The sequence below is a fragment of the Hippocampus comes genome, unplaced genomic scaffold (genome assembly GCF_001891065.2).
Source record: "Hippocampus comes isolate QL1 unplaced genomic scaffold, H_comes_QL1_v1.1 scaffold91, whole genome shotgun sequence".
NCBI classification, from domain to species: Eukaryota; Metazoa; Chordata; class Actinopteri; order Syngnathiformes; family Syngnathidae; genus Hippocampus; species Hippocampus comes.
Window position 1 is genome coordinate 1,849,496 of NW_017805034.1, and position 22,087 is coordinate 1,871,582.

Sequence of the window (22,087 nt, forward strand, 5' to 3'; positions counted from 1 at the left end):
GGTGAGATTAAAATACACACATTTGTTCTCTTCTACAACCTCATGATAACACACCTCCCCAACTCCTAATTACATGTCTTGTCATAAAGAGCATTCCCGCGTGTATAAATGTGACGACACTTCAGGACTTTTGTGTTACACTAGCACACACTAAAAAAAAAAACTAAAAAAAAAACATACTGCAAATGAATCCAGGCCAGATACATTCTGATGATGTCAAGAGTAACCGACATCGAAAATGACTCTTAACAGCCTCAAATGAGGGGAGCATGCCGGGTCTGATGTATATGTGCAGCCTGTTGGTTTATCTGCTATCGACTCGTGTCCTAAGATGAGTTCAGACAATCAAGCTGATTGAATCATCCATGGTCATGCGGTGGTTGACTTGAGGACAGTAACCAGCTGCTGGTTGTCTTTAAGTGCATCTCAGCCGAGATGGTAAACTAATCCAGCGAGTCTCAAATTGTGGTCTGCAGGCCACTACTGGTACATGGGTTCCCTCTTGTGGTCTGCAAAAGAATTACACATAAGTACAGTTCGGTCGTGTTTCACTTGGATTTTTTTTCTATGCTTTTTAAACATTTTGGTAAATTTTGATGTAACTTTTAGACGTGATGCATTTTAATTGAACCACCATTTAAGTAGTTTTTTGTTGTAATTTTCCTATACTTAAGCACAAGTCATTCAATGCATAATGTGACAGCGGCTTACAATAATCAGTACATTTTAGGAATAATTGCAGTACGTTATTTGAATGTTGGTCATGGTGGTATTTGAAGAGAGAAATATTTTTTGAGGTGGTCCCTTTCTAATTCCTGCGCCACAAATATCTTCAATAGTGGCTTTCGAAATGGCAATGGTCTCAATGGAGACCACTCGTTGACTGAAAAAGTGACGTGCGTAGGGTGCTTGGCCAAGAGTTCACTTAGTTCCCTTGTGTCAACAAAATGGCCATTGGGAAGGCGCTCAGTTGGAACGATGCACTTTTGTCGACTTCCTTCCAGAGCTGACCTAGTTGGCCAGCTCTTAAAACAACAAAAAAAATATATACATACAAGCCAGTATGCATTTTTGGGGGACGTATTCTAGTAGAGTCATGATAATGTCAGTTTTTTGTTGCTGCCATATTTACATTTATTCTAATGAAAAGTACCAGCTGACCTAGTTGGCCAGCTCTTAAAACAACTAAAAAAAAATATACAAGCCAGTATGCATTTTTGGGGGACGTATTCTAGTAGAGTCATGATGATGTCAGTTTTTTGTCGCTGCCATATTTACATTTATTCTCATGAAAAGTACCTAAAAAAGTGAATTAATCTGTACAATGGATAGCAACTGTCTTATAATAATGACAGCACAAAGTAGAATAGCAATTCACGCAGTTATTTTGGCACCGTAGCCACGTATAAAATGAATTATAAAATAGCATGCTCTCCAGTTTCCTCTCCACATCTCCAAAAACGTGCATGTTAGCTTCTCGTTTATAATCAGCTAAGAGAGGCTCCAGCAAGCACTCCAGAAAACGGACGAAACGACATTCAGGGAACGCATTGAACGTTTAGGAGTACGAGATTTCATATGGTCGTTAATGCAAGTGGTGAGTTTGCAACTCATTTCCCTTTCTTAAGAACTGGTTCTCTGAAAATAAAAAAAATAAAAAAAACGTGCCTGAAATACATGAATAAATCAGACTCAATGTCCAAATCCAAAGATGTATAATGATTTTTTTTATGCCTTTGAATAAGTGGAACAGATATACTTCACGTTCGTTTTACTTTTTCCCCTATGTGACTTCTCTGAACTCCTGCGGCAAGCTATATGCCTATTAATAAAACAAGATGAAGCAAGATAGGCTGAATTGATATTAGTCAGGGGCATATTGTGATGAGTTTACAAAAGAAACCAACCCAAGGGAACTGCACTTATCATACCATTTTTTGTTTGAAACTCAAACTTGAATTTTAAATGACACTTTGCTGGTGATGATTTCAAAAAGCTGGTGTGTGCCTACACAAACACACCTTGTTTGTAATGTAGAACAAACAATTAAAAAAAAACTACATTGATATTTTTTGCCCTGTACTGTAATTATTATTTTTTTTATAAATAAGCAATGGCTCGTCCAAAAAATGATACGCTTAATATTATTTTGTGCAACCTTTTGGGGAAATCACTCCAATCAAATATTTATGTAATGCTGTTGGCGGACACATGACCTGCATGCAGGTGAGGTCAAGTGCTCTCACACCGCAAGAGCACATTTTGCTTCAGAATGCCTTGATAGTCTTGCGATTTCATTGCGTGCTGCACAGATTGAAGACACCCTGTACCCAATGCAAAATAAATTAGGACTGGAACGTACGCAAACCTCCCATGGTTCTCAGTGGCTTTTTTTTTTTTTTGTTTCGTTTTTATTCAGAATGGTATGCATTAGCTTGAAAAAGTCGACACACCTCTGGCAAAACACGAGAACGATACGTCCTTTCAAAATCTTTATCAACATTAATGCCGCCTATAACGTGTGTAACTAATGACATTGTTTGAGAAAAAAAACAAAACAAAAGCAAATGCATTTTTTAGATAGCTCACGCAAACTAAAACCCACAGACAGAAAACGGCATGACGTAAAAGTGGATTTATTTGTAGACAATCTTTTCAGTAAATGCATCTTTTTTGACAACTCAAAGAAAGAATGATCATAAACACAATAACTGTTGGTGGAGGTATTTTATCAGTCAATGGCATATTCATTTTCACAGAAACAACCTAATTTGGTTCTTGTAAATGATGACATGTTACAGTACTTAGATCTTTTTTTTTTTAGTCAGGTTCAAAAACAATAAAAACAGAACACGTAAAGCACAGGATAGCAAAATTCAGTTCTCAAACCAATAAATCACGTCTTCAAATGTAGTTGCCAAGCTCTTCAAAAATAATCCGTCCTATTTTACTGCCTCTTATTCTAAACTAACAGCACCGCATGCATTGCTCTGCGCAACTCTCAATAAATGATTCTGTTCAGTTGTTCAACTCCTTGACTGTGCGACAAAATGACAACAAAATAACCCTTGTTAATTCAACGCATAGATGTTTCAAATGAACACAGGAAAAGAAGCACCAAAAATGAAGAAAATAGTCTTTTGAAAATAGGTTTTCTTTTGTTTGTGTATTGCACACATACCTTAAAAAAAATCATAGGTGGACTATTGGTGTGTAACCGAGTGAATGTTATATGTCTAGTGGTTTATTCATGCGCCTCTGCAAACATCTGTTAACTGTTAATCCACTTTTCTTGCGGAGTACGTAACCTCTTGACATTGAGCTGGCCTATTTCTGACAGTACAGTATGTTGGACTTGATGAAAACATGCTTCAGTCTTACAGCGCCCACTTGTGGTCGATGAGGGTAAGACAGTTCAACGAATGTGACGTGTGGTTCAATCGATTCTTGGCTTCGTGTCCCCTCGAGTCTGCACCCAGATGGAAGGCAACGCTGCTGGTGATATCGGGCCCCCGGAGCTTGTATTGAAAGACGTCACTGCCTTTTGCTGTCCAGGATGGCTCTCCAGTCGTCCGACCAGGACAGCAGGCGTCTCTGCGAGGGGCCGTTGGGAAGGTGCTTGTTGTGGCAGGCGGTGAACAAAACGTGCTCCCAGGTGGGTTTGGGCTCCACGCCTGCGCACGGGAAACGGTCAGTTATTAAATCCCGTATTACGTAAGGTCGCACAAGCTGTTTTCAACAGTACGGCGGTGCCTCCAGAGTGGTTGCCTGAGAAGACACCAAGATGATGAAGCAGATGTCTTTACATGGTGCTGGTGAATCGCTTGAAACACCCACACGGCATTACATAAGCAGCCTTTACGAAAGCATCCTCGCTTTTGTTTTTCCTTCCCTACAACGCACATGGAAATCCCTTTCATATTTGAGATGCCGTCACACAAGTATTTACACTGTAATTTAAAGTGGATATAAAAAAAAAACACACATGCATGCTCAAATGTCTGCTTTTTGTCATATAAAATATGAGACCAACACAAAGCAACCATTCGTGTAACCAAGCACTCCAAATAAATGGGAGTCAGCGCGCACCAGCCACAATTTAAGTGCCTTTAATTAACCCCCAAATTACCTTTAGCCATTCTCACAGAATTTCCCTTCTATATTTTTTTTTGTAACACTGAATGCTATTTCAGATTCACTCCAGCTTGTGTACGGCCCATACTTGAATACATCTCGTGGTGCAACCTGAACACATCGTCAGTGATGTTCCCAGGGGTCATAGGGTGTTGCGGGTCTGACATCAGACACCCTCACCCGGGTGACCCGACCGGGGGGCGATCAGACCCCGACTTGTATCCAGGGAGCGCACTACTACCCAGATCCACCTGAAGAAAAACAGGCCCAATTCATGATGCTGCCGCCATCATGCTTCGTTTATGTAAGTTGCTCTTTTGGTGATTAGCACTGTTGATTTTAAGCCAAACATACTTTTGGGAATTAAGGCCACGATGTTTAACGTTGGTTTTCATCAGCGCATAACAAAGTCCCGCAAATAGAAGTGACAGAACGTGACAAGGAAACCAGTTCAAGCATTGTGAACAAACAAGCAACACTGTCAAAGGGGTCACTTAGGGTCAACTAGGTCAATTAGGGAAACACTATTCTTCATGTGCAAAGACAAAAATAAAAATGTTTTTGAACTACTTATCATTGCTATGATTACTAGACATGCTAGTATTAGTAATGCCGGTTGAGACAGATGGCCCCCCCATATGGAGTCTCTTGCTTCAGTTCAAGCCTTCTGAATCCTCTTACAGGGCCGTTTTTCCATGCAGCTTGAATATGTCTAGACTTCTTCCCACTCCCTTCTGAGCATGGAAAATTGGCATTCGGTGTTCATTGTCGATTATTTGCTTGCTTGTTGTTGTTATTGTTGTTCAATTTTTTTTCCACGTGTTCAAAGAAACATTCAGTCATTCAACCGTGGCCAAAGTGCTTGGGGGACCCAAAAAAAAAAATTCAATTTTTTTTCCCACATGTTCAAAGAAACATTCAGTCATTCAACTGTGGCCAAAGTGCTTGGGGGACCCAAAAAAAATGGGTTGGTGCAGTTTGGTACTAAATCAGTGAAATGAAAAGTTTTACCTAAAATATCGGGCTTGTCGTCGATAAGGATATCTCCGCTGACTACCGTCTTGTCTCTGGTCAGGATGACCTGCTCCAGAAAGTCATGGCCCAGATGCTTTTCTACCCACGCATACTGGAAGAGAACGCACACACACGCAACAGGAAAAATGCCATGCCGTCAGAGTTGCTCGAGGGAAAAATTGGCGAGTAAGAGAGCGTACCTTTTCATAAGGGCAGTGCTTGAAATGCTTGATCGGGCTGGTGCAAATAAAGACATCTGTGCTGCGGAACGGAAGGGTGGAAAACGTACACAAAACACCAGTATTTTTACTTCTTTTTTCAATGAGAGTCAAAGTGGAGTGAATATTGCTCATCCTGTGGTTAACTGGAGAAGGCAGATTTTGTACCATACCACCCAAATCACGAAAAAAATCATCACTTCAATGATTTTTTTTTTTTTTTACTGTCATTGGCACGTTTGTGTGAGCAAGACGTTCTGTACTTCCACCCCTCTGCTACTTAATAGTGAGACAAACTGACATCATTGCCACCCCCCCAAGAAGTGACAAAATCCGTACGTGCAATTGGCCAAAGTGCATGGAATAAATAGGGTGTGGCAATTGTTGTTGCGGGTATAAATTCTGTCGATGCGGTTAAGGCGTTTACATGCGACTTGCTTAGGCTCCTTTACAGTATGTAGTCATGGACCTACTTGTCCATTTCGGCCATCTGCTTGATTGCCTCGACCCCGCCAGGGAGGGGCTCCAGCTCACTGAAGAAGTCCTTGGACTCCCAGATGCTGATGGCTTTCTCCTAGAGATAAAGAACACGTGCCTGCTGTTTATGATCAAGAGATAACAATAATTGGCACAGCACATGATTTAGATCCTATTGCTCACAATGCGCACACTTACTACTGTGCCAAACACATGACTGATCTGTTCATATAATAAACAGTCATATAATGTACAATATCTATCTTATGTTATAAAATACATCAAATTGTGCTTTAGAATTTTCAGGGTTTTTGTTTGATTGTTTTTTGGAAACCTGTGGCGCTTGTATATACTGGTGTATCAGCTATTACATTGACCGAAACAATTATTGATGGTAGCTACCAATGCTTTTTGTTATGGCACAAACCTTACAGTGGGTGATGGTCGAATAAATATTACATGATGCTGCCCTAGATTTCATTTCGCCACTGCATTTATGCTGCTAAAACTTCAGCTAGCTCCTTCATTCCTTGACCTGCTAAATCCTATTTTACATAATATAGATCAACTCTAATATATTAATCAATGTGAATATGCAGTGCTACAATAATGAATACAATGATTCGAGATATCATATGCATGAGTGAAATGTGTCATCCAGTATGTATTAGACTTTACACGATCAGAATTTTGGAGACGATGATCGATTAATGAGTTAGAAGAAAATAATAAAAAATTCTCCCCAAAACACGGATACAATTCAAGACACAGATGATGGGTTGGGGGGCTTGAACACCCCCCCCCCAAAAAAAAATGTGTATATCTACGCTCGGCTATTAACGATGGCAGCACAGAATGTCCCTGGAGTGAACAAGATTGTGTTTGCTGCAATACAGTATCTTATTTTGCGGATCAGATCAATGACATCACTGATCTTTCGTCAAATTACGTCATAACAACCCATCGTCGATTCTGCATAAAATGCAAAACATTTTCCGATCCGATACAACGGATCATTGTTATTATTACATTGCAAAACTATCTGAAATAGGCATGACAGTATAATAGTGTCACGTGAACTCGGATAGCCTTATGATTTTGAAACTTTAAAATGTGCGTGAATATTCACTCAATAAAACTTCGAATTTTAGACCATGGGGGGTTCGGGTGATGAGGAGGATGTTTTTCGGCGTTTCGATCGCTCTGTGATGGATCAATAGTGTTAAATGGCATCCAAGTTGGCATGTCGCTACACTTACAGAGAGATCACTCCGGAGTCTTCCGTACTGCGTGGACACCCAAAAGCCTCTCCTGTCCTCCAGGGAAATGTATGGCTCGTTCGGGTACTTCGCCCGGTACTTCTTCAAGAACCCCCCTTCAAAGTCTGCCAGAACGCCGTCCATATCAACCAGCACCCGCAGCCTCTTACCAGAAACGGAGTTAAGCGTCATGTCGACGCAGCTCCCTTTAAATATGTGAGGCAGCAAAACTCTTCCTCTTTCGAGGAGACGGCTTTTGGTCGATAGTAACATAATAGTGAACTTGGGTGGCACCAGTTAACTCTTGCCGGGGAGCTAGTGGGAAAAACTCCGCATGGAAGACAAGTTTTTCATGCACGCTGCATCGATTGCATTTGAATTGTGTTGACGTTTTGTGCCCGCATAATGTTTCAACGATCTCCGCGTGTGATCTGCACAGCTCCGGTGCTATCTTGACGTTAGCTTTGAAGCTAAGTCTACAGCGGCGGAAATGTCAAACGTGACAGGCCTGCGCTGGGGTGTGATTGAGTCGCTTGTTGACGTGTTGTCAAATGTCCCGCAGCTCCCCATAACCGATCAAGTTGTCAGCCTGGGAGAAAAATTTGGGCTGCCAGAAGATAGGAACACAGTAGTGTAACACAATGGTTTCATAGGTAAAACACCGTAGTTATGCTGCTCCCGGGAACGAACTGTACAGTATTGGCTTGCTGAAAACAAAGATGTTATGTCGAAACAAGATGGTACTCCGTTGACTCTGCTCATCCAAACGAAACAAAGGTGACAAAGTTCCAAAATCATTATTATAATTATTGTTATTATTATTATTATTATAATTATTACATGGTTGTCGTTGCTGTAGTTGTCGTCGTAGTAGTAGTACTGCGTCTGTAATAGTACACTAGTAGTAAATGAATAAAACAAAATAGTTGTTTCTGAAAGGTAGGAACAGCAAATCAGCGACAGTGCGATTGCGCATTCCTTTTTGTAACATGTCTGATTCAAAATATTGTATTTCGCCGGAGCAAAACGTCGTCGTCGTAGTAGTAGTACTGCGTCTGTAGTAGTACACTAGTAGGAAATGAATAAAACTAAATAGTTGTTTCTGAAAGGTAGGAACATCAAAATCAGCGACAATGCGATTGCGCATTCCTTTTTGTAACGTCTGATTCAAAATATTGTATTTCGCCGGAGCAAAATTTACGAAAACGCATTTACTTGTATTGTAATTGATAGTCATCGGGTTAAAATCTATGAATGGGGTTAATCTATTTGCTGTGGATGAATGTACATTATTTTGTTGTTGTTGCTGTTTTGCATACAGCCGAAATGTAAAAATCCAGATATCGCTTTCGTTTCTCTCTTTTACTCTAAAATCTTTGTCTAATCGCGGTAGGTATGTTGATTGTACATTATTTTGTTGTTGTTTTGCATACAGCCGAAATGTAAAAATCCAGACATTGCTTTCGTTTCTCTCTTACTCTAAAATCTTTGTCTAATCGCGGTAGGTATGACGTCAGTTCCTGTTTTTTTTTCTGATTTCTTAAGGGTATGCCAACATTAATTTAGACGAAATAGTCTTTTAAGGTCGCTCAGACTATCCGTAAAAATGAGAAAGTGAATATTTTACCGCTTAAACGTTGGTGCTACAGCTACAGAAACTAGTGTTTTGTGTGAATTTTATATTGATGCCTAAAAAAAAATCGCCTACGTCAAACCTCTCGTTGCAGTCCGTTACTTAAAAGGTATCGCGAGAATACCCACTGGCGGCTGTGTGGCCGCTCTCTCGAGACGGACTGAGTTGTTTTTGACGTTTGAATGAAAAACAGTGAAAATTACCTCCGCATTGGACCCACGTTATAATGGCTTCAGCCTTGGAGCAGTTTGTGAACAATGTGCGGCAGCTTTCCGCTCAAGGTAGGCTTGCCTCACTCATTCGTATGGGAAGTACTGGCTAGTTAGCCTGCATATGCTACCCTATGCTTTGCCGATAGCCAAGTCAGCCACTTCTTTTTGCCTAATCATGGAAACACATCGCTAGACTCTTTCGTTGCCAATGCGAGTGTGCGAAAATAACTACGGTGTTTGTTAGTGTAGATGACGAACGTGGATATGTGGTAGTTCTTCAAACAAAATGTCAAAAAGATACTTTTTGGTTCTGATCTGGAAAATATTTTCTGGGCACTGTCTACCGGAAGTCCCACCCTAGTCTCGCGTGATTGGCTGGAATTCAAGAATGGACTTATTTGATTGGTTTTGGTGCCCTGTCAATCTGTTTAGCAGTTGGCTTTAGCGAAGGCCTTGACAGGACAGTTGACCGACCGACAGGTTTAAAATTGTATATCTACAGTTGATCACACATCCAAGGTTCTAAATAGCATTGCAGGTCAAAGAATGGGCTCCCAGTCTGTTTAGCGTGATCTTATATGGCGTGAATGATTGATTCAATTGCATGACTGCAGAATTAATGTTTTCTCCTCTCATGCTTTAAACTTATTCACTTTTTCATCACAAGAGATCCCTGGAGACTCAAGTCATACAAATAGAGTCTTGCCATAAACACGGACATTCAGTTTTACGTATATCATAATGATAATGAACACAGAAGACGTGCGTTTACCAAAATAGACACAAATCAAAAAGCAAACAAATACTTCACATTAAAAGTCAATGGTTCAATGCATTTTGAGATAACTATTGATATACCTAATACAGATTGGCATACGGCAATACTATACAGCTGTACTGGCCTCCTATTAGAAAAAAATATTCAGATACTACGACACTGATACCACTGAACGAGCCTACATATGTTTTGGGCTGGTGGAGTCAGGTCAACACCAGCCGTGTTGAAATACGTTTTGGTCAACAGGGATGACAACGCTTTGTTTGCTGACTGCAAGCCACATCGGTTGTCCTATCACATTTTTATTTTCTAACATTTAAATGAACTTGGATGTTGTACTCGACCATGTACAAGGATACATGGTCTAGATATATATGTAATGAAATTACATATTAGTCGGGCCCTCGAATGAATCATGCTGAAGAGGTTTGTGTTTGATGTTTTTCCAGCAACATCTGATTCAAATAAAACACAATTTCATCACAATTGCAAGCTTTATTCAGTCTTGCTACTTGGTATTGGCGAGTATTCAAATACAAGTTGAACTTGTACTTAGCCTGAAAAAAGTGCTGTCGGTGTATCCCTCGAGGTAACTTATTTTCGAAGGGCTGAATATTCCAATTAAATGTCCGGCATGAGGGAATTGTCTCTGTTATTGAACTCTTGACGGTCATTCCTGCCTCTGCAGGCCAGATGACTCAGCTGTGCGAGTTGATCAACAAGAGCGGGGAGCTGCTGGCCAAGAACCTGTCGCACCTGGACACGGTGTTGGGGGCCTTGGACATTCAGGAGCACTCCCTCGGTGTGCTGGCTGTTCTGTAAGTGCAAGTCATGACTTATTCACAGTCCTCAGAGAGAGGACTGCTGCTGTTTGATTGTACCACAGTATTGTGTGCATCCATGTTCATATGCCATAGAACTGCACAATTTCTTATTTTTTTATTTTATTTTATTTTTAAATTTTTCATCTCAACCCTAATTTCATTTGACATGAACTGTAAAATATTGATATTATTGTTCCAAAAATGTGTTTGTACAAATTCAGGCCTCCCGTCATGTGGGGCTCGAGTTGGAGACAACATAGGCGCCACTCATGAAAATAGACATTATGCAGTAATTTATTTATCCATTATTTAATTCAGATTTTTTTCCCCCCTTTATATTTGTACATTTTATTTCAGTCCAGGTTATGTATTACAGTACACAAAGCTTTGTGAAATTAACTGTTTACAGTGTACAAAAAACATTATTATACAATTGGTAATAATTACATATCTCACAAAAAATTAATGAGCTTGATAAAGTTTTCCTATTCTGCTCAATACGATGAGCTGACATACTGTGCTAGTGGGTTGATTGGGTATTCACATTTTGTTATTCATACTAGCCAAAAAAAAATAGTGAAACAACATAATCTTGAATGCTTTTTTTTTTTTTTTTTTTTTAATGCTGATCAGTCATTCTTATCTGTGTTCCAGATTTGTAAAGTTCTCCATGCCAAACATCCCTGATTTTGAGACACTCTTTTCTCAAGTCCAGCTCTTCATCAGTACTTGCAATGGCGAGCACATTAGATATGCAACAGACACTTGTAAGTCCTGTCGACCAAACGTTTTGCATCCATCCATTGAGACAATAACTCCAGTATGTTAGCATTTTTTTTTGTTTTCTTTCGCGCGATAAGAGATCACCTTAAATTGGGTAGACCTCTTGGAATGACTTCACTGAATGTTCTCAGAGATGCTGCTGAGACTGGGAGCTCCCTGCACCGACTCGCTGCTTATGACGCACTTTGACGAAAATAACTTCTTTCACTTTTAATTGAGGAGCTGCTGGATTATTGTTCTCTAAAAAATGTTATTCCTTTTGTGTCCTTAGTTGCTGGTCTATGCCACCAGTTGACAAATGCCCTTGTGGAGCGGAAACAGGTAAGACGGCACATTTACGCTGACACACAGGGCAATTATTGACTAATTCAATTAAATATAAATAGAATTATAAAGAGATACAAATTTTCAAAAAAATAGGTCATATAACCTTAACAATTCAACATACATTAAAAAAAGACTTTTGGACATTTCTTTGCTTCTCCCCGCCATGACAGCCATTGAGGGGTGTCGTCATCCTAAAACAGGCAATAGACAAAATGCAGATGAACACCAACCAACTTACCTCAGTTCATGCAGACCTGTGTCAGGTGAGTCACTGGGCCAAATGTATCTTTCACCCAACGGTATCCACCATAACGTCATGTGGTTTAAATCGCATGTTCCAAACAGGATGTGCGGATTTTTAGACTGTACTATTTATTTTTGTGCTTTTGTGGTTTGTTTTTCTTGCTTATTTTTGGTTTAAATAACACTTGATGCTTACTTTGCAATTTTTATACTATAATTTTTTTTCTGTCACAAATGCCCTTTTCCCCTGTTCCGTGTCCTCTCTCCAGCTGTGCTTGTTAGCGAAGTGCTTCAAGCCAGCCCTGCCCTTCCTGGAGCTTGACATGATGGACATCTGCAAGGAGAACGGAGCTTATGACGCAAAGCACTTTTTATGTTACTACTACTATGGTGGCATGATCTACATGGGCCTCAAAAATTTCGATAGAGCACTGTATTTTTATGAACAGGTACATCCATATTTGAACCTTGATTGAGAAACATTTTAACATTCTTGCCTTTCGTTTCGTCTGTGTAAATAATAATGAAAAAAGGAAGCTGTGTTTTTGAAGTTCACCACAAACTGTTCCGCCGGGCATCATAAAATCTTGAACTGAAGTCACATTTTGTGCAAAAATAACTCAACCGCTGCCCGTAATAACGTAAGAACAATAAAACACTCAGTCTTGAGTTGGCCATGGTCGATTGCAGATGAGTGTGACGTGCGAAACGTCCAAACAGCAGAACAGTACAAATGTGTCACGGTGCGTATGGTAACTTCCCGTCTTGTCTTGAACACCCCTTGCTGAGACCGGTGCTTTTGGAATAAGTGTCGGACTAACCATAACCTTTTAAAGACTTAAGATCTCAGGAGGTAGAGTGCAGTATAATGTATCAGAAAATAACTAAAGCGAACACGAATAGCAAAACATACAGCCAGAGATGAGTTGCTCTTGCAAGATTTGCTGCCGTTCTGTCAGATTTTCAAAACATGTTTTCTTTTTAAATCCATTTTTTTCGTTTCAACTTCAGGGGATCGTGACTAGAAGTTCTACTGTATCACCATTTGGATTTCAATACAATCCTCATCTGTCATCACTTCTCATATGTTTTTGTTTTGATTTTGATTTTTTCCACCCCTTCAAGGCAATAACCACTCCGGCCATGGCAGTGAGCCACATCATGTTGGAAGCCTACAAGAAATACATCCTGGTCTCACTCATCCTCCACGGCAAAGTGCAGCAGCTGCCCAAATACACCTCACAAATCGTAGGGAGGTTTATCAAGGTAGAGTGGCCTATAAAGGTGGATTTAATAAAATCCCCACATAAAAGTAGCGGCAAGAATTTAAAGCCGGCATCCATCTGGACTTTAGTTGTTTATTTCCTTCTTTTTGCTTTGCCTCAGCCCTTGAGCAACGCCTACCATGAGCTGGCTCAGATTTACACCACCAACAACCCGACCGAATTGCGCAGCGTTGTCAACAAACACAGTGAGACGTTCACGCGAGACAACAACACGGGCCTGGTCAAGCAGTGCCTCTCCTCCCTCTACAAAAAGAACATCCAGAGGCTAACAAAGGTGTGTGTGTGTGTGTGTGGGGGGGGGGGGGGGGGGTTGTTTGTTTGTTTGTTTCTTGAACAAAAATAGACTCGATTGAGATGGCTTCTCATTTTATCTCCGATTGGATTTATTTCACCATCCATCATGCCGGTGTCCCCTGCAGACTTTCCTGACACTGTCTTTGCAAGACATGGCAAGTCGGGTGCAGCTTTCAGGTCCTCAGGAGGCAGAGAAATACGTCTTACACATGGTGAGGTGATCCACAATGACAACAGCAAAATGCAGAAGTATCACGTCGTCGTTTTAATTCTGTTGTGGATTTCTGGTTTCTGAGCAGATTGAAGATGGGGAGATCTACGCAAGCATTAACCAAAAGGACGGCATGGTGTGTTTCCATGACAACCCAGAAAAATACAACAATCCGGCGATGCTACACAAAATTGACCAAGAGGTGAGAATCGCTGGAGCACAAAGCGTCAAAAATGCTCCTAAAATGTAACCTCATGTTTTAATTTTCAGATGCTGAAATGTATAGAACTGGATGAGAAACTAAAATCTATGGATCAAGAAATCACAGTAAATCCGCAGTTTGTGCAGAAGGTGAGACAAAATTCACAATATTGTTTGTTTTATAAATCTTCAGCACCACCACAAGCTTTCGGGGTCATTTTTACCGGATTTTCACGACCGTGTCAGTTACGGGCACTATTTCTATATTTAACACAGACACAAGACGCATTGTATTATTGTACGCAGGCATGCCTTTGGCGTCCTGTTTTACGCCCACTATTCCCACTTTCACATCCACATGCTCAGTTACGTCCGCCTTTCCTCTATACAAGCAGCGTGTCGGCACAACATCAGTCAGTCGAGCGGATCCCTCATCGGAGTCACACAACAGCATTCACAGATTTTGGAACTCTGTGCATACACAAGGTGACCCACATTATTAGGCGCCCCATCCAGTAAGACTTTTAAGTGAGACTTTTATTGACAAATAATTAAGTGTAAAGGGAGGGCGCAATACGTAATTTCGCCCACAATAAATTAGGTTGATACGTCATGTATAGTCTGGTAGTCTTCGTTTTTTAACACATTCAAAATAGAACAAAGGAACAGTTCTGTTCATCTTCGAAGCATTTATAGCATTTGTCGAATCCACACAGTCTCTCTGTCCATGGAAATGAAGTTTGCCAAATATCTCTAACATGTGACTTTTATTTTCATTTAAGAGTATGGGAACGCAGGAGGATGATGTTGGCAGCAAAACGTCAAGTTACTCCTGAGGGGCCTCAGACTGCCAGAAAATATTGCAGCGCAAAATACATTCTTCCATGGATGCATTGGACTTTTTTTTTTTTTTTAAAGAGGAAAAAAAAATATTCTATTGCATAGAGACATTGGTTAAGGAAAATCTAATTGTGTGGAATGATGGTGAATTTGGTTATTCTTTCTTCACGGTTTCTGAAGGATAAAAACAATCTTTACAGGAATTGAAAAAGATTACGATTTTGTCAGTGTTTTATTTATCAATGTTCAGGTTGGAGTGACAGTGCGACATTATCACAGAACACAAGAATAAAAACTGGATTTGTTTGTTCCAAGCATAATTGTGAATAATCTCACCATTCTGCTGCATGATGGCTGTAACTAGAAGGTATTCCATATGAGGTAATACATGGCTGGCAAGGAATAAATCTGACTATAATCTACATTTGTAACGACTGCAATGATAGTTTCCCCTCTTGCTTTTGTGTAGAATGTAGTCAATCTTTGAGTACACTGTGTGCAAAGAGGCACAATCTGGCGCACTGTTTTATTTTTATTTTTTTAAGAAGTTTGATCCACTAGAGGTCTCTAGAGCACTGTACATAAAATCGTTTTGACAGGTTGTCATATAAGAGGCCCAGGTCAACGGATATAACCAAACCGTCATGCCATTTGGGAGCTTTGCAGTTGTGGATCTGTAATAAATTGTTCAATAATTGGCTGCACGTTTCTGTCAAATATGTATGTTCAATGTTTATTACAAAGGAGGTGATCCACGATGTAAACCAATGAGTTCCTTCACACAGGCGGATGTCGCCGCTGGGAAGAGTAGGCCAATCATGGCCCACCATCCGTTTAGAAGAGGCGGGACTTAACTCCTGGAACGGTTACCATACGCCACTCGTGAGTAGTAGTCGCCTCTGATTGGTCCGTCGTTATGAACTGGGTCGGTCCACACTCACCGTGTAAGCTACTGTTGAAATTCCTACGCTAACCAACTTTAGCCAGCTTGCTAACATGTAATTAAGCGAATGTGGTTAAGCTGCATTTATGGCACTGGAAAGGATTCGAATTGACAGGTAATATGCTGGTTCCGAAACTGGAATACGGAAATCATTGGCGCTGTTCTGTACGTGTCGGCGTAACAACAACCAGAACATGTCCAGTTAGCTATACCGCGGCGATTGGTGGATAACGAACCTGGCAAGCTAGCCAGTCACCCCGGGCTTTGGACTGGCTTGAGGCTTTTGAACAGGTTTCCTCGCCCAGTGGACAGCCGAGCCTGATGCTGTGATTATCATGAGTCCCGCGGGCTGCCCCCATGTCAACTGCTTCAAAGTGGACAACTGGAAGCAGAACCTGAGGGCTATTTATCAGTGTTTCGTATGGAGCGGTTCGGCCGAGACCAGGAAACGCAAGGTAACGAGAGACTGGGAAACGTAGTGGGTTCACTGAACGGAAGAGATGCGCGTGTATGTGTGTGAATGTGAACGTGAAAGGTCGTGCGCGTGTGCGTGCTTGTGGGCTCTAACCCCTTTCTTCGAGGTAAAAAAAAAAACACGCTAGATACCCCAGTAGCAGAATGCCAGCAGGAACTCCCTAAAACATGACAATAAAACGGTCCTTTGTGTCCGACATCTCTTTGCCTCAGAACTGCGCCTTCAAGCCATCTGTTCCCCGCAACAGCCTTTGCAGATGGGTCTTCCCTCGCTTTTCTGCCCATTCATAGGCTTTAAATAAACCATCCAATGACTCACCCTGCATGCACATCCTAGAACCTAAATCTTGACCACATCTCTTGATTGCAGTCATCAATCATCCTCTTGTTGACCCATTTTTTTTTTTTTGCGTCTGCGGCTCACACATGTAGATTTGTTCACATTCAGGTCTTGTATCCAATCCATGTCTGAATTTGCATGCACATCCAAGGTGATGGAGAGCAAACAGCATCCCCCGCTGCTTATCTGGCTGGGATGAGAAGGAAAGTAGGAAACAGCCATGCGTACCAAAATAAGCAGAGTCAAAAATTTTCAAGTTCTCCCTCATCACATAATTGCCCATTTCTTGACTCATGCCGCCACCCCACCCAAAGAGCAGGCGAGCTTGGCACTCCAGTGCTGCATGTGTCCCTTGAAGACAGGAAGGCCAACAGGCAGAATTTCACAGGAAAAAAACAAAACACTTCTTCGGTATGTGTTTCAGTGGGATGTTTGGTGACATGGGTGATGTATTATTGAGTTGCCGTTGGCACATATGTCTGTTACCTGAACACCAAAGGTGCATATGCCATTTGCCTATTCATATGTGAAGCATTTTGAACATCAAAACATATAGGTGGAGTTAACCAAGCAGTTACTACATTTGGATCAGCATCGAAATGCAACCATTAATTGACCACAAATTGATTGCCGAATAACCACTAAATATTTTCGAATTGTGATTCTCAACTGGTTTCGTTAAAAAAAAAAAAAAAAATGCATGTTTTTGTTTTGAGTTTTTTTTTTTTTTTTTTTTTTTTTTTTTAGATCAATACTAAGGCGTGTTCCTACATAGATTGTACGTTAATGGGTATCCGTGTTACTCACCTGTCCTTTCGCTACTAACTATTCTGCAAACAAATACAGTGCGGCTCAGCCTTTAGTTAGCGGACGTCGTAGCGAGCAATGTGCTTTTGGTGTCAAGTCAAACTCATTCGAAGCTGTATTTAAAAATGTAACACACTGTCAATGTACAGTATTTTGAAAGGCTATTTTTGAACCCCAAAATGCTTTATTGTTTCTAAATTTTAGAAAATGGTTCGTGACTTTGCAACAATAGAAAGATGCGGGTATTAGGGTGACCACATTTAAGAACCAGGCTTGGAAAAAAAAAGAAAAACACTTGTTTCACTTAAAATTGTACACTTGTTTGGAATTTTCAGCCTTTCAACACTAACTTGCCCGTGGCCCTCATGAGAACAAGCGCTGTAGAATACAAATGGATGCATAATTGTATATATATTGTATTTCATCTTCCATCACTCACCAAATGGTGGCCGTCCACTTGTTTGTCCATCTAGATTTGGTGGTGGGTCCAAACCTTACATTTGACATTAAAATCAACATTGAGCCATGGCACTGTTGTTTTTTTTGCCCTTGTCTTTCTCTCTGTCGCGCTTTTTCTCTCTCTCTCTCTCTCTCTCTCTCTCTCTCTCTCTCTCTCTCTCTCTCTCTTCTAGTCTCTCTCATCTGTATGCTCCAAGCACTTGCCGTCCACTGTCATGCCCATCACGTGTTGCCTGCAACCCGACTACAACACTCCATCAGTCAGCGCAATAATGAATTGGTCATACAGTGAAGCAAAGTGCTGAATGACAACGGATGCAAGAATCGCACAAGACTGCAGCTGCTACATACACTCGCTTCCATTCTGTTCACTCGCCGCTTGACTTGTTTGCCGCACACACAGCCACAAGACGCAGGAAAAGATTACTGTACAAAAATGTGCTTCGTTTTCCATTTAATATTCAGCACAAGGGTAGGGAACGGGAAAAGCTGCCTAAGTGCATCAATTGTGTCACTGTGGTTAAAATGATTCTTATTTAGATAAAAATGGCCAGTTTTTGTCTCAGCAGAGGTACGCTTTTGCCCCCCCCCCCAAAAAAAAACTAAAGGACCAGTAATCTAAAGCAGTCTGAATGTAATTAATATCTTCATTGTTGTAAGCGTTATGGGACCTTTAAAGAAAAAAAAAATCCATATCTGTTGGGCTCTACCCTTCACATTTCAAACTATAGTTCCTAACGGACAACATCCATCTACTTTATTGCAATAGAAATTAAATATCGTAAATCAATGCCATAATAGAGGTCAACACTATTATTTCAGATTATGTTTTACATTTCAACTCATTTAGCGACAGTATCATACTTTCATGTTCTAATTAATGAATTTATTTGTCAAATATTAATTCATGCAGTTTATATTTATTTATTTGAAAAACGGAAATTAACGAAATCCGTTTTTTTGTTTTTGTTTTTGTTTTTTTTTTAAATGCAGTGAAATGGAAGCATAATTGTGGTCCTCATTCTGTTGCGGTTGGCCAGCAAAACGAATGCTCTCCGAACGTGAGGCGAGCTGCCCTTTAGCCGTGAGCGTGTCTGAATTTGTCTTCCCTCTATAATTACAGTCATCGGACAAGCCATTGCATTGGTGTTCATCAAGATGCCTCCGCAAGAGCACGTTTTGAACTAGCACTTCACTAATCACACCGTGTTCTCTGTTGTTTCTGCCTCTGTCTCCGCCCCCTTTTCAGGCCAAGTCGTGCATCTGCCACATGTGCGGCGCTCACCTCAGCAGACTCCACTCCTGCCTTTACTGCGTCTTCTTCGCCTGCTTTGCCAAAAAACACATCCATGAGCACGCCAAGAGCAAACGACATAACCTAGGTATGGTGTCCGCGCACTCGGATGTGAACGGCTCAGTAGCCCGCGAGCCTGTTCTCAAAATAGGTCACCGGCGATGGGACGTTTGTGGTTTTCGAGCAATGCGTTCCAAATGATCATTTGAAACCATAAACACCGGCAGAGATGAAGCGAAATGGTGTAGCGTGTTGACGTTGAGAAATCACCAACCTAAGCAGTGTCTTTTATGTAAATGAATATCATGAATTATTAAGAATCACATGATTAATGGTATTGGTTATTCTGCAAACACTGTTGCAATATTCAAGCTGTGTCCACTTTCTACGGCGTATCTGGAGGGAACGCGCCTACTGCTTCAGTGTGTTTCAATTTTCAGCTCATTCAGGGTAAGAAGTTGGGGAACGTAACACCTTGGTAGTCACCATCAGCTAGCTACGGAAACGTCACACGTAACATACGCGCCCCGTTTCAGAAATTCACGCTTGATGACACTGTTAGTGGACGCTAATCAGTGCTTCCAAGCCGCTGCGCTGCTTAACGTTTGGCTTTGACATGTCTTTAAAGCCAATTTTGAGTTGAAAAGATGCATGAGAGGAGCTCAGTTCATCAAAGGACGTATAATCCGGCATCTCGGTGATGAGGCGCGGCCTCTCCGAGTGAAAATGCCAACAATATTGTTTTTATGGGAGCTTCCGTGTGTCGACAACTAGCCAACCCTTAAATCCTTTGCGTCAGATGTGCCCGCCGCGCCCTGCGAGACACAAAAGCAGTGTGTTAAATGCGCTGTAATTCTTAATCCTCGCCGTATTTGGACAAAAGCATGTTGCCGTTAAATGTGTCTCCTTTAAAATGTTTTGAAAAAAGTCACGTGAGATGCGGCTGTGACCCAAATGACCCTCTCATTGCGCCTTCTTCATTTCCCATTGAAGTTCAAATTGAGTGTCGTATTGTACTTGTGTCATAAACTGGTCGCACTTTGCGTTGCGACGAAAAATGCGACAAACTCAAGTTTCCAAAGAGTAATTGTCAATCATTGCCAATCGCATCATATGCCCGCACATGTAGAGACATTTAGGAGACGAAACGGATGGCGCTCGGGACATTGTTTTGGGGTGTAAATTACAAAAATGTGATCGTGCGCAATTGCGCAAAACGTCAGCCCGTTCGCCTGCTCGTTCTAATCTCCTGGCGGTTCTTTTTTTGCTCTCGACATAACGGAATTAGTCTCTTGCAGTTGTAAGTTAAGAGCATCATACCGCAGTGTTGGGGGGGTTGTCCGCATGCCGCAGCAGAGACACCTCGGGTGTGCATGACAAAGCACACTTTGGCAGATGTTCAGAGTCGTTTGGTAGCTTTCCTTATCCTTTTGGCTCGGGAAAACACCCCTTCTGGTGTGTTTCTGTGTTCCCCACGTGTGTAATTGGGCAAGTGTAATTGTGTGCCTAATTAGGTTAGCTGCCGCAAAAAAAAAAAAATGTGTAGCGGAGAAGAGAAAATGGGAGGAGGGCAGATCTCCATAGACTGTTGAGGAGGTAATTAAGTCATCTTAAACAAACCCTTTGGAATTAGCCTCCCGTTTAACAAAGCCCCTCCTCCCCCTCCTTCTCCTGAGCGCCTCTGCCGCTCCGTTGTCGCGTTCTCCATGTTGTCATGTTTTCTGCGGATACACAAGCTTCCGCCCACGTCCCCAAAACAATCATTAATCTCGAATTGTTCGGGTAAATAGAAGCCTTTAAAGCGTCCTGAGTTGTGAATGTCTTCTGAGTCATGCGATTGGCTGACGACGACCAAGGTGTACCCCCCTCGCCCCAAAGTCCTTCAGCTCACCGGTGGCCATAACAGTGATAAGCGCTATTGAAAATGGATGAATAATCTGCTTCGGAGTCTCTCCCATTTGACTTTGGGCGGGAGTGAGTTCCAATGTGGACGTCTTTTATATTGTCTTTCGACAATAAAGGTTCGTGAAATGTTGCGGCCAAGGATATTAATTATTATGAGAGAGTTTTGAACAAAGGTCTCCTGCGTGTTCAACAGAAAAAATAATAGCCAGTTTTTACTCGACTTTGCTTCCACCTATTCGCTCAGTTCCCTGCATCAGAGCAGCGTTTCACATCAGCTGACTACTTTGTAGGGGGGTGGTGGGTGGGTGGGTGGGGGGGGTCTGTCCTACTTTGTGCAAGGGTGGGAAACACTTTTTTTGCAAGATCTCTTTGATATTCGGAATCATAAAAGGACTTTCCTGTCTTCCCATTTGTACCAACCATAAGCATTCTCGTTCTCATTTTTCCCACTTCAAGATATATTCATCAACAATATGTGTGATTGCAGATTGCCGGACTGTAAAACGGTACCGCATAGGGAGAGCCGTTCTTTTCCACATTTAGGGATGAGGGGGACAAAATGTTAGAAATACTCCAGTCTGATTCAGCGCACTTCCATGTGGCTATACATGTCACTCACAGCAATGAACTCAAATTCATACCACTTTGACAGTGTCCATCAATTCCTAGCATCAAAGTAAAGTCAATCCTATCTAATCTCGTTAGATTCGGACTATGTACTGTACAATGGCTGTACTTCATCCTCTCCCTCCTGCCCTCAGCCGTACCTTCTCAGTGTCACCGCCCCCACCTCCCACCTGCAGAGGATCACACCATCAGCCAAAGGAAGCTGAAGGCCAGGTTGTCATGGCGACAGCAAACAAGGCAATGATTGGAAGCACAGGTTCAGTTCAGCATTTGTGAAATTTCTCGATAGGGAGAGAGGACACCTCCTCTTTCAGCGCACTCCTCACCTTTTGACTCCTCTTTGCTCTCGCCGCCACGCCCGGGCGCCACCTCCGCCATTACTAGGATGGTGTTAACAGATAGCAGATATGTCCGCTGATAAATCCATTCTACTTGGCACTGCAATGCCATAGCAACATTGCCTGAATAGGGGGGGGGGGGGAGCACGAGAGACATGATGGGCGG

The 22,087-nt window shown here is 41.6% G+C and overlaps 3 protein-coding genes and 1 long non-coding RNA gene across 5 annotated transcripts in view; 2 read left to right on the forward strand and 2 right to left on the reverse strand.

The window, feature by feature from the left end:
• Positions 1–303: 303 nt before the first annotated feature.
• Positions 304–1,976, reverse strand: LOC109512043 (uncharacterized). The gene is made up of 2 exons (XR_002167450.1): positions 1,162–1,976; positions 304–1,011 (listed from the first exon to the last, which is right to left on the reverse strand). It is a non-coding gene; the product is annotated as an uncharacterized LOC109512043 (long non-coding RNA).
• A 736-nt stretch (positions 1,977–2,712) lies between these two features.
• Positions 2,713–7,868, reverse strand: nt5m (5',3'-nucleotidase, mitochondrial). Its single transcript, XM_019863517.1, has 5 exons — positions 7,103–7,868; positions 5,840–5,940; positions 5,349–5,409; positions 5,146–5,260; positions 2,713–3,674 (listed from the first exon to the last, which is right to left on the reverse strand). Exons 1-5 carry the CDS (start codon positions 7,373–7,375, stop codon positions 3,535–3,537), a joined length of 690 nt encoding a protein of 229 aa, XP_019719076.1. The 5' UTR covers positions 7,376–7,868; the 3' UTR covers positions 2,713–3,534.
• cops3 (COP9 signalosome subunit 3) lies at positions 4,307–15,432 on the forward strand. 2 transcript variants are annotated; one of them, XM_019863499.1, is made up of 12 exons: positions 4,307–4,438; positions 10,414–10,543; positions 11,204–11,316; positions 11,604–11,653; positions 11,830–11,922; positions 12,172–12,351; positions 13,028–13,168; positions 13,289–13,462; positions 13,608–13,694; positions 13,782–13,895; positions 13,964–14,044; positions 14,677–15,432. In XM_019863499.1, the coding sequence occupies exons 1-12, from the start codon at positions 4,426–4,428 to the stop codon at positions 14,728–14,730; spliced, it is 1,230 nt and encodes a 409-aa protein (XP_019719058.1). In that variant the 5' UTR covers positions 4,307–4,425; the 3' UTR covers positions 14,731–15,432. The 2 variants fall into 2 exon arrangements, with proteins under 2 accessions (XP_019719058.1, XP_019719057.1); XM_019863498.1 differs by lacking the exon at positions 4,307–4,438 and adding an exon at positions 8,833–9,016.
• A 97-nt stretch (positions 15,433–15,529) lies between these two features.
• usp22 (ubiquitin specific peptidase 22) overlaps positions 15,530–22,087 on the forward strand; it is a 12,737-nt gene continuing 6,179 nt past the window's right edge. The window contains exons 1-2 of the mRNA XM_019863497.1: positions 15,530–16,132; positions 19,007–19,139. Coding sequence (XP_019719056.1) covers positions 16,013–16,132; positions 19,007–19,139 — 253 coding nt within the window. The 5' untranslated portion in view covers positions 15,530–16,012. The remainder of the gene's footprint in view (positions 16,133–19,006; positions 19,140–22,087) is intronic.

Bases quoted from the DNA above. Each gene is read 5' to 3' on its own strand.
- nt5m (XM_019863517.1), bottom strand. From the start codon at position 7,375: ATGTTACTATCGACCAAAAGCCGTCTCCTCGAAAGAGGAAGAGTTTTG. The intron at 5,410-5,839 runs GTAGGTCCATGA...TCCGTTCCGCAG, and splicing joins CAGATGGCCGAAATGGACAA to CACAGATGTCTTTATTTGCA. The intron at 3,675-5,145 runs GTAAAACTTTTC...TCCCGTGCGCAG, and splicing joins CGACAAGCCCGATATTTTAG to GCGTGGAGCCCAAACCCACC.
- cops3 (XM_019863498.1), top strand. From the start codon at position 8,962: ATGGCTTCAGCCTTGGAGCAGTTTGTGAACAATGTGCGGCAGCTTTCC. The intron at 11,317-11,603 runs GTAAGTCCTGTC...TTGTGTCCTTAG, and splicing joins TAGATATGCAACAGACACTT to TTGCTGGTCTATGCCACCAG. The intron at 11,923-12,171 runs GTGAGTCACTGG...TCCTCTCTCCAG, and splicing joins TTCATGCAGACCTGTGTCAG to CTGTGCTTGTTAGCGAAGTG.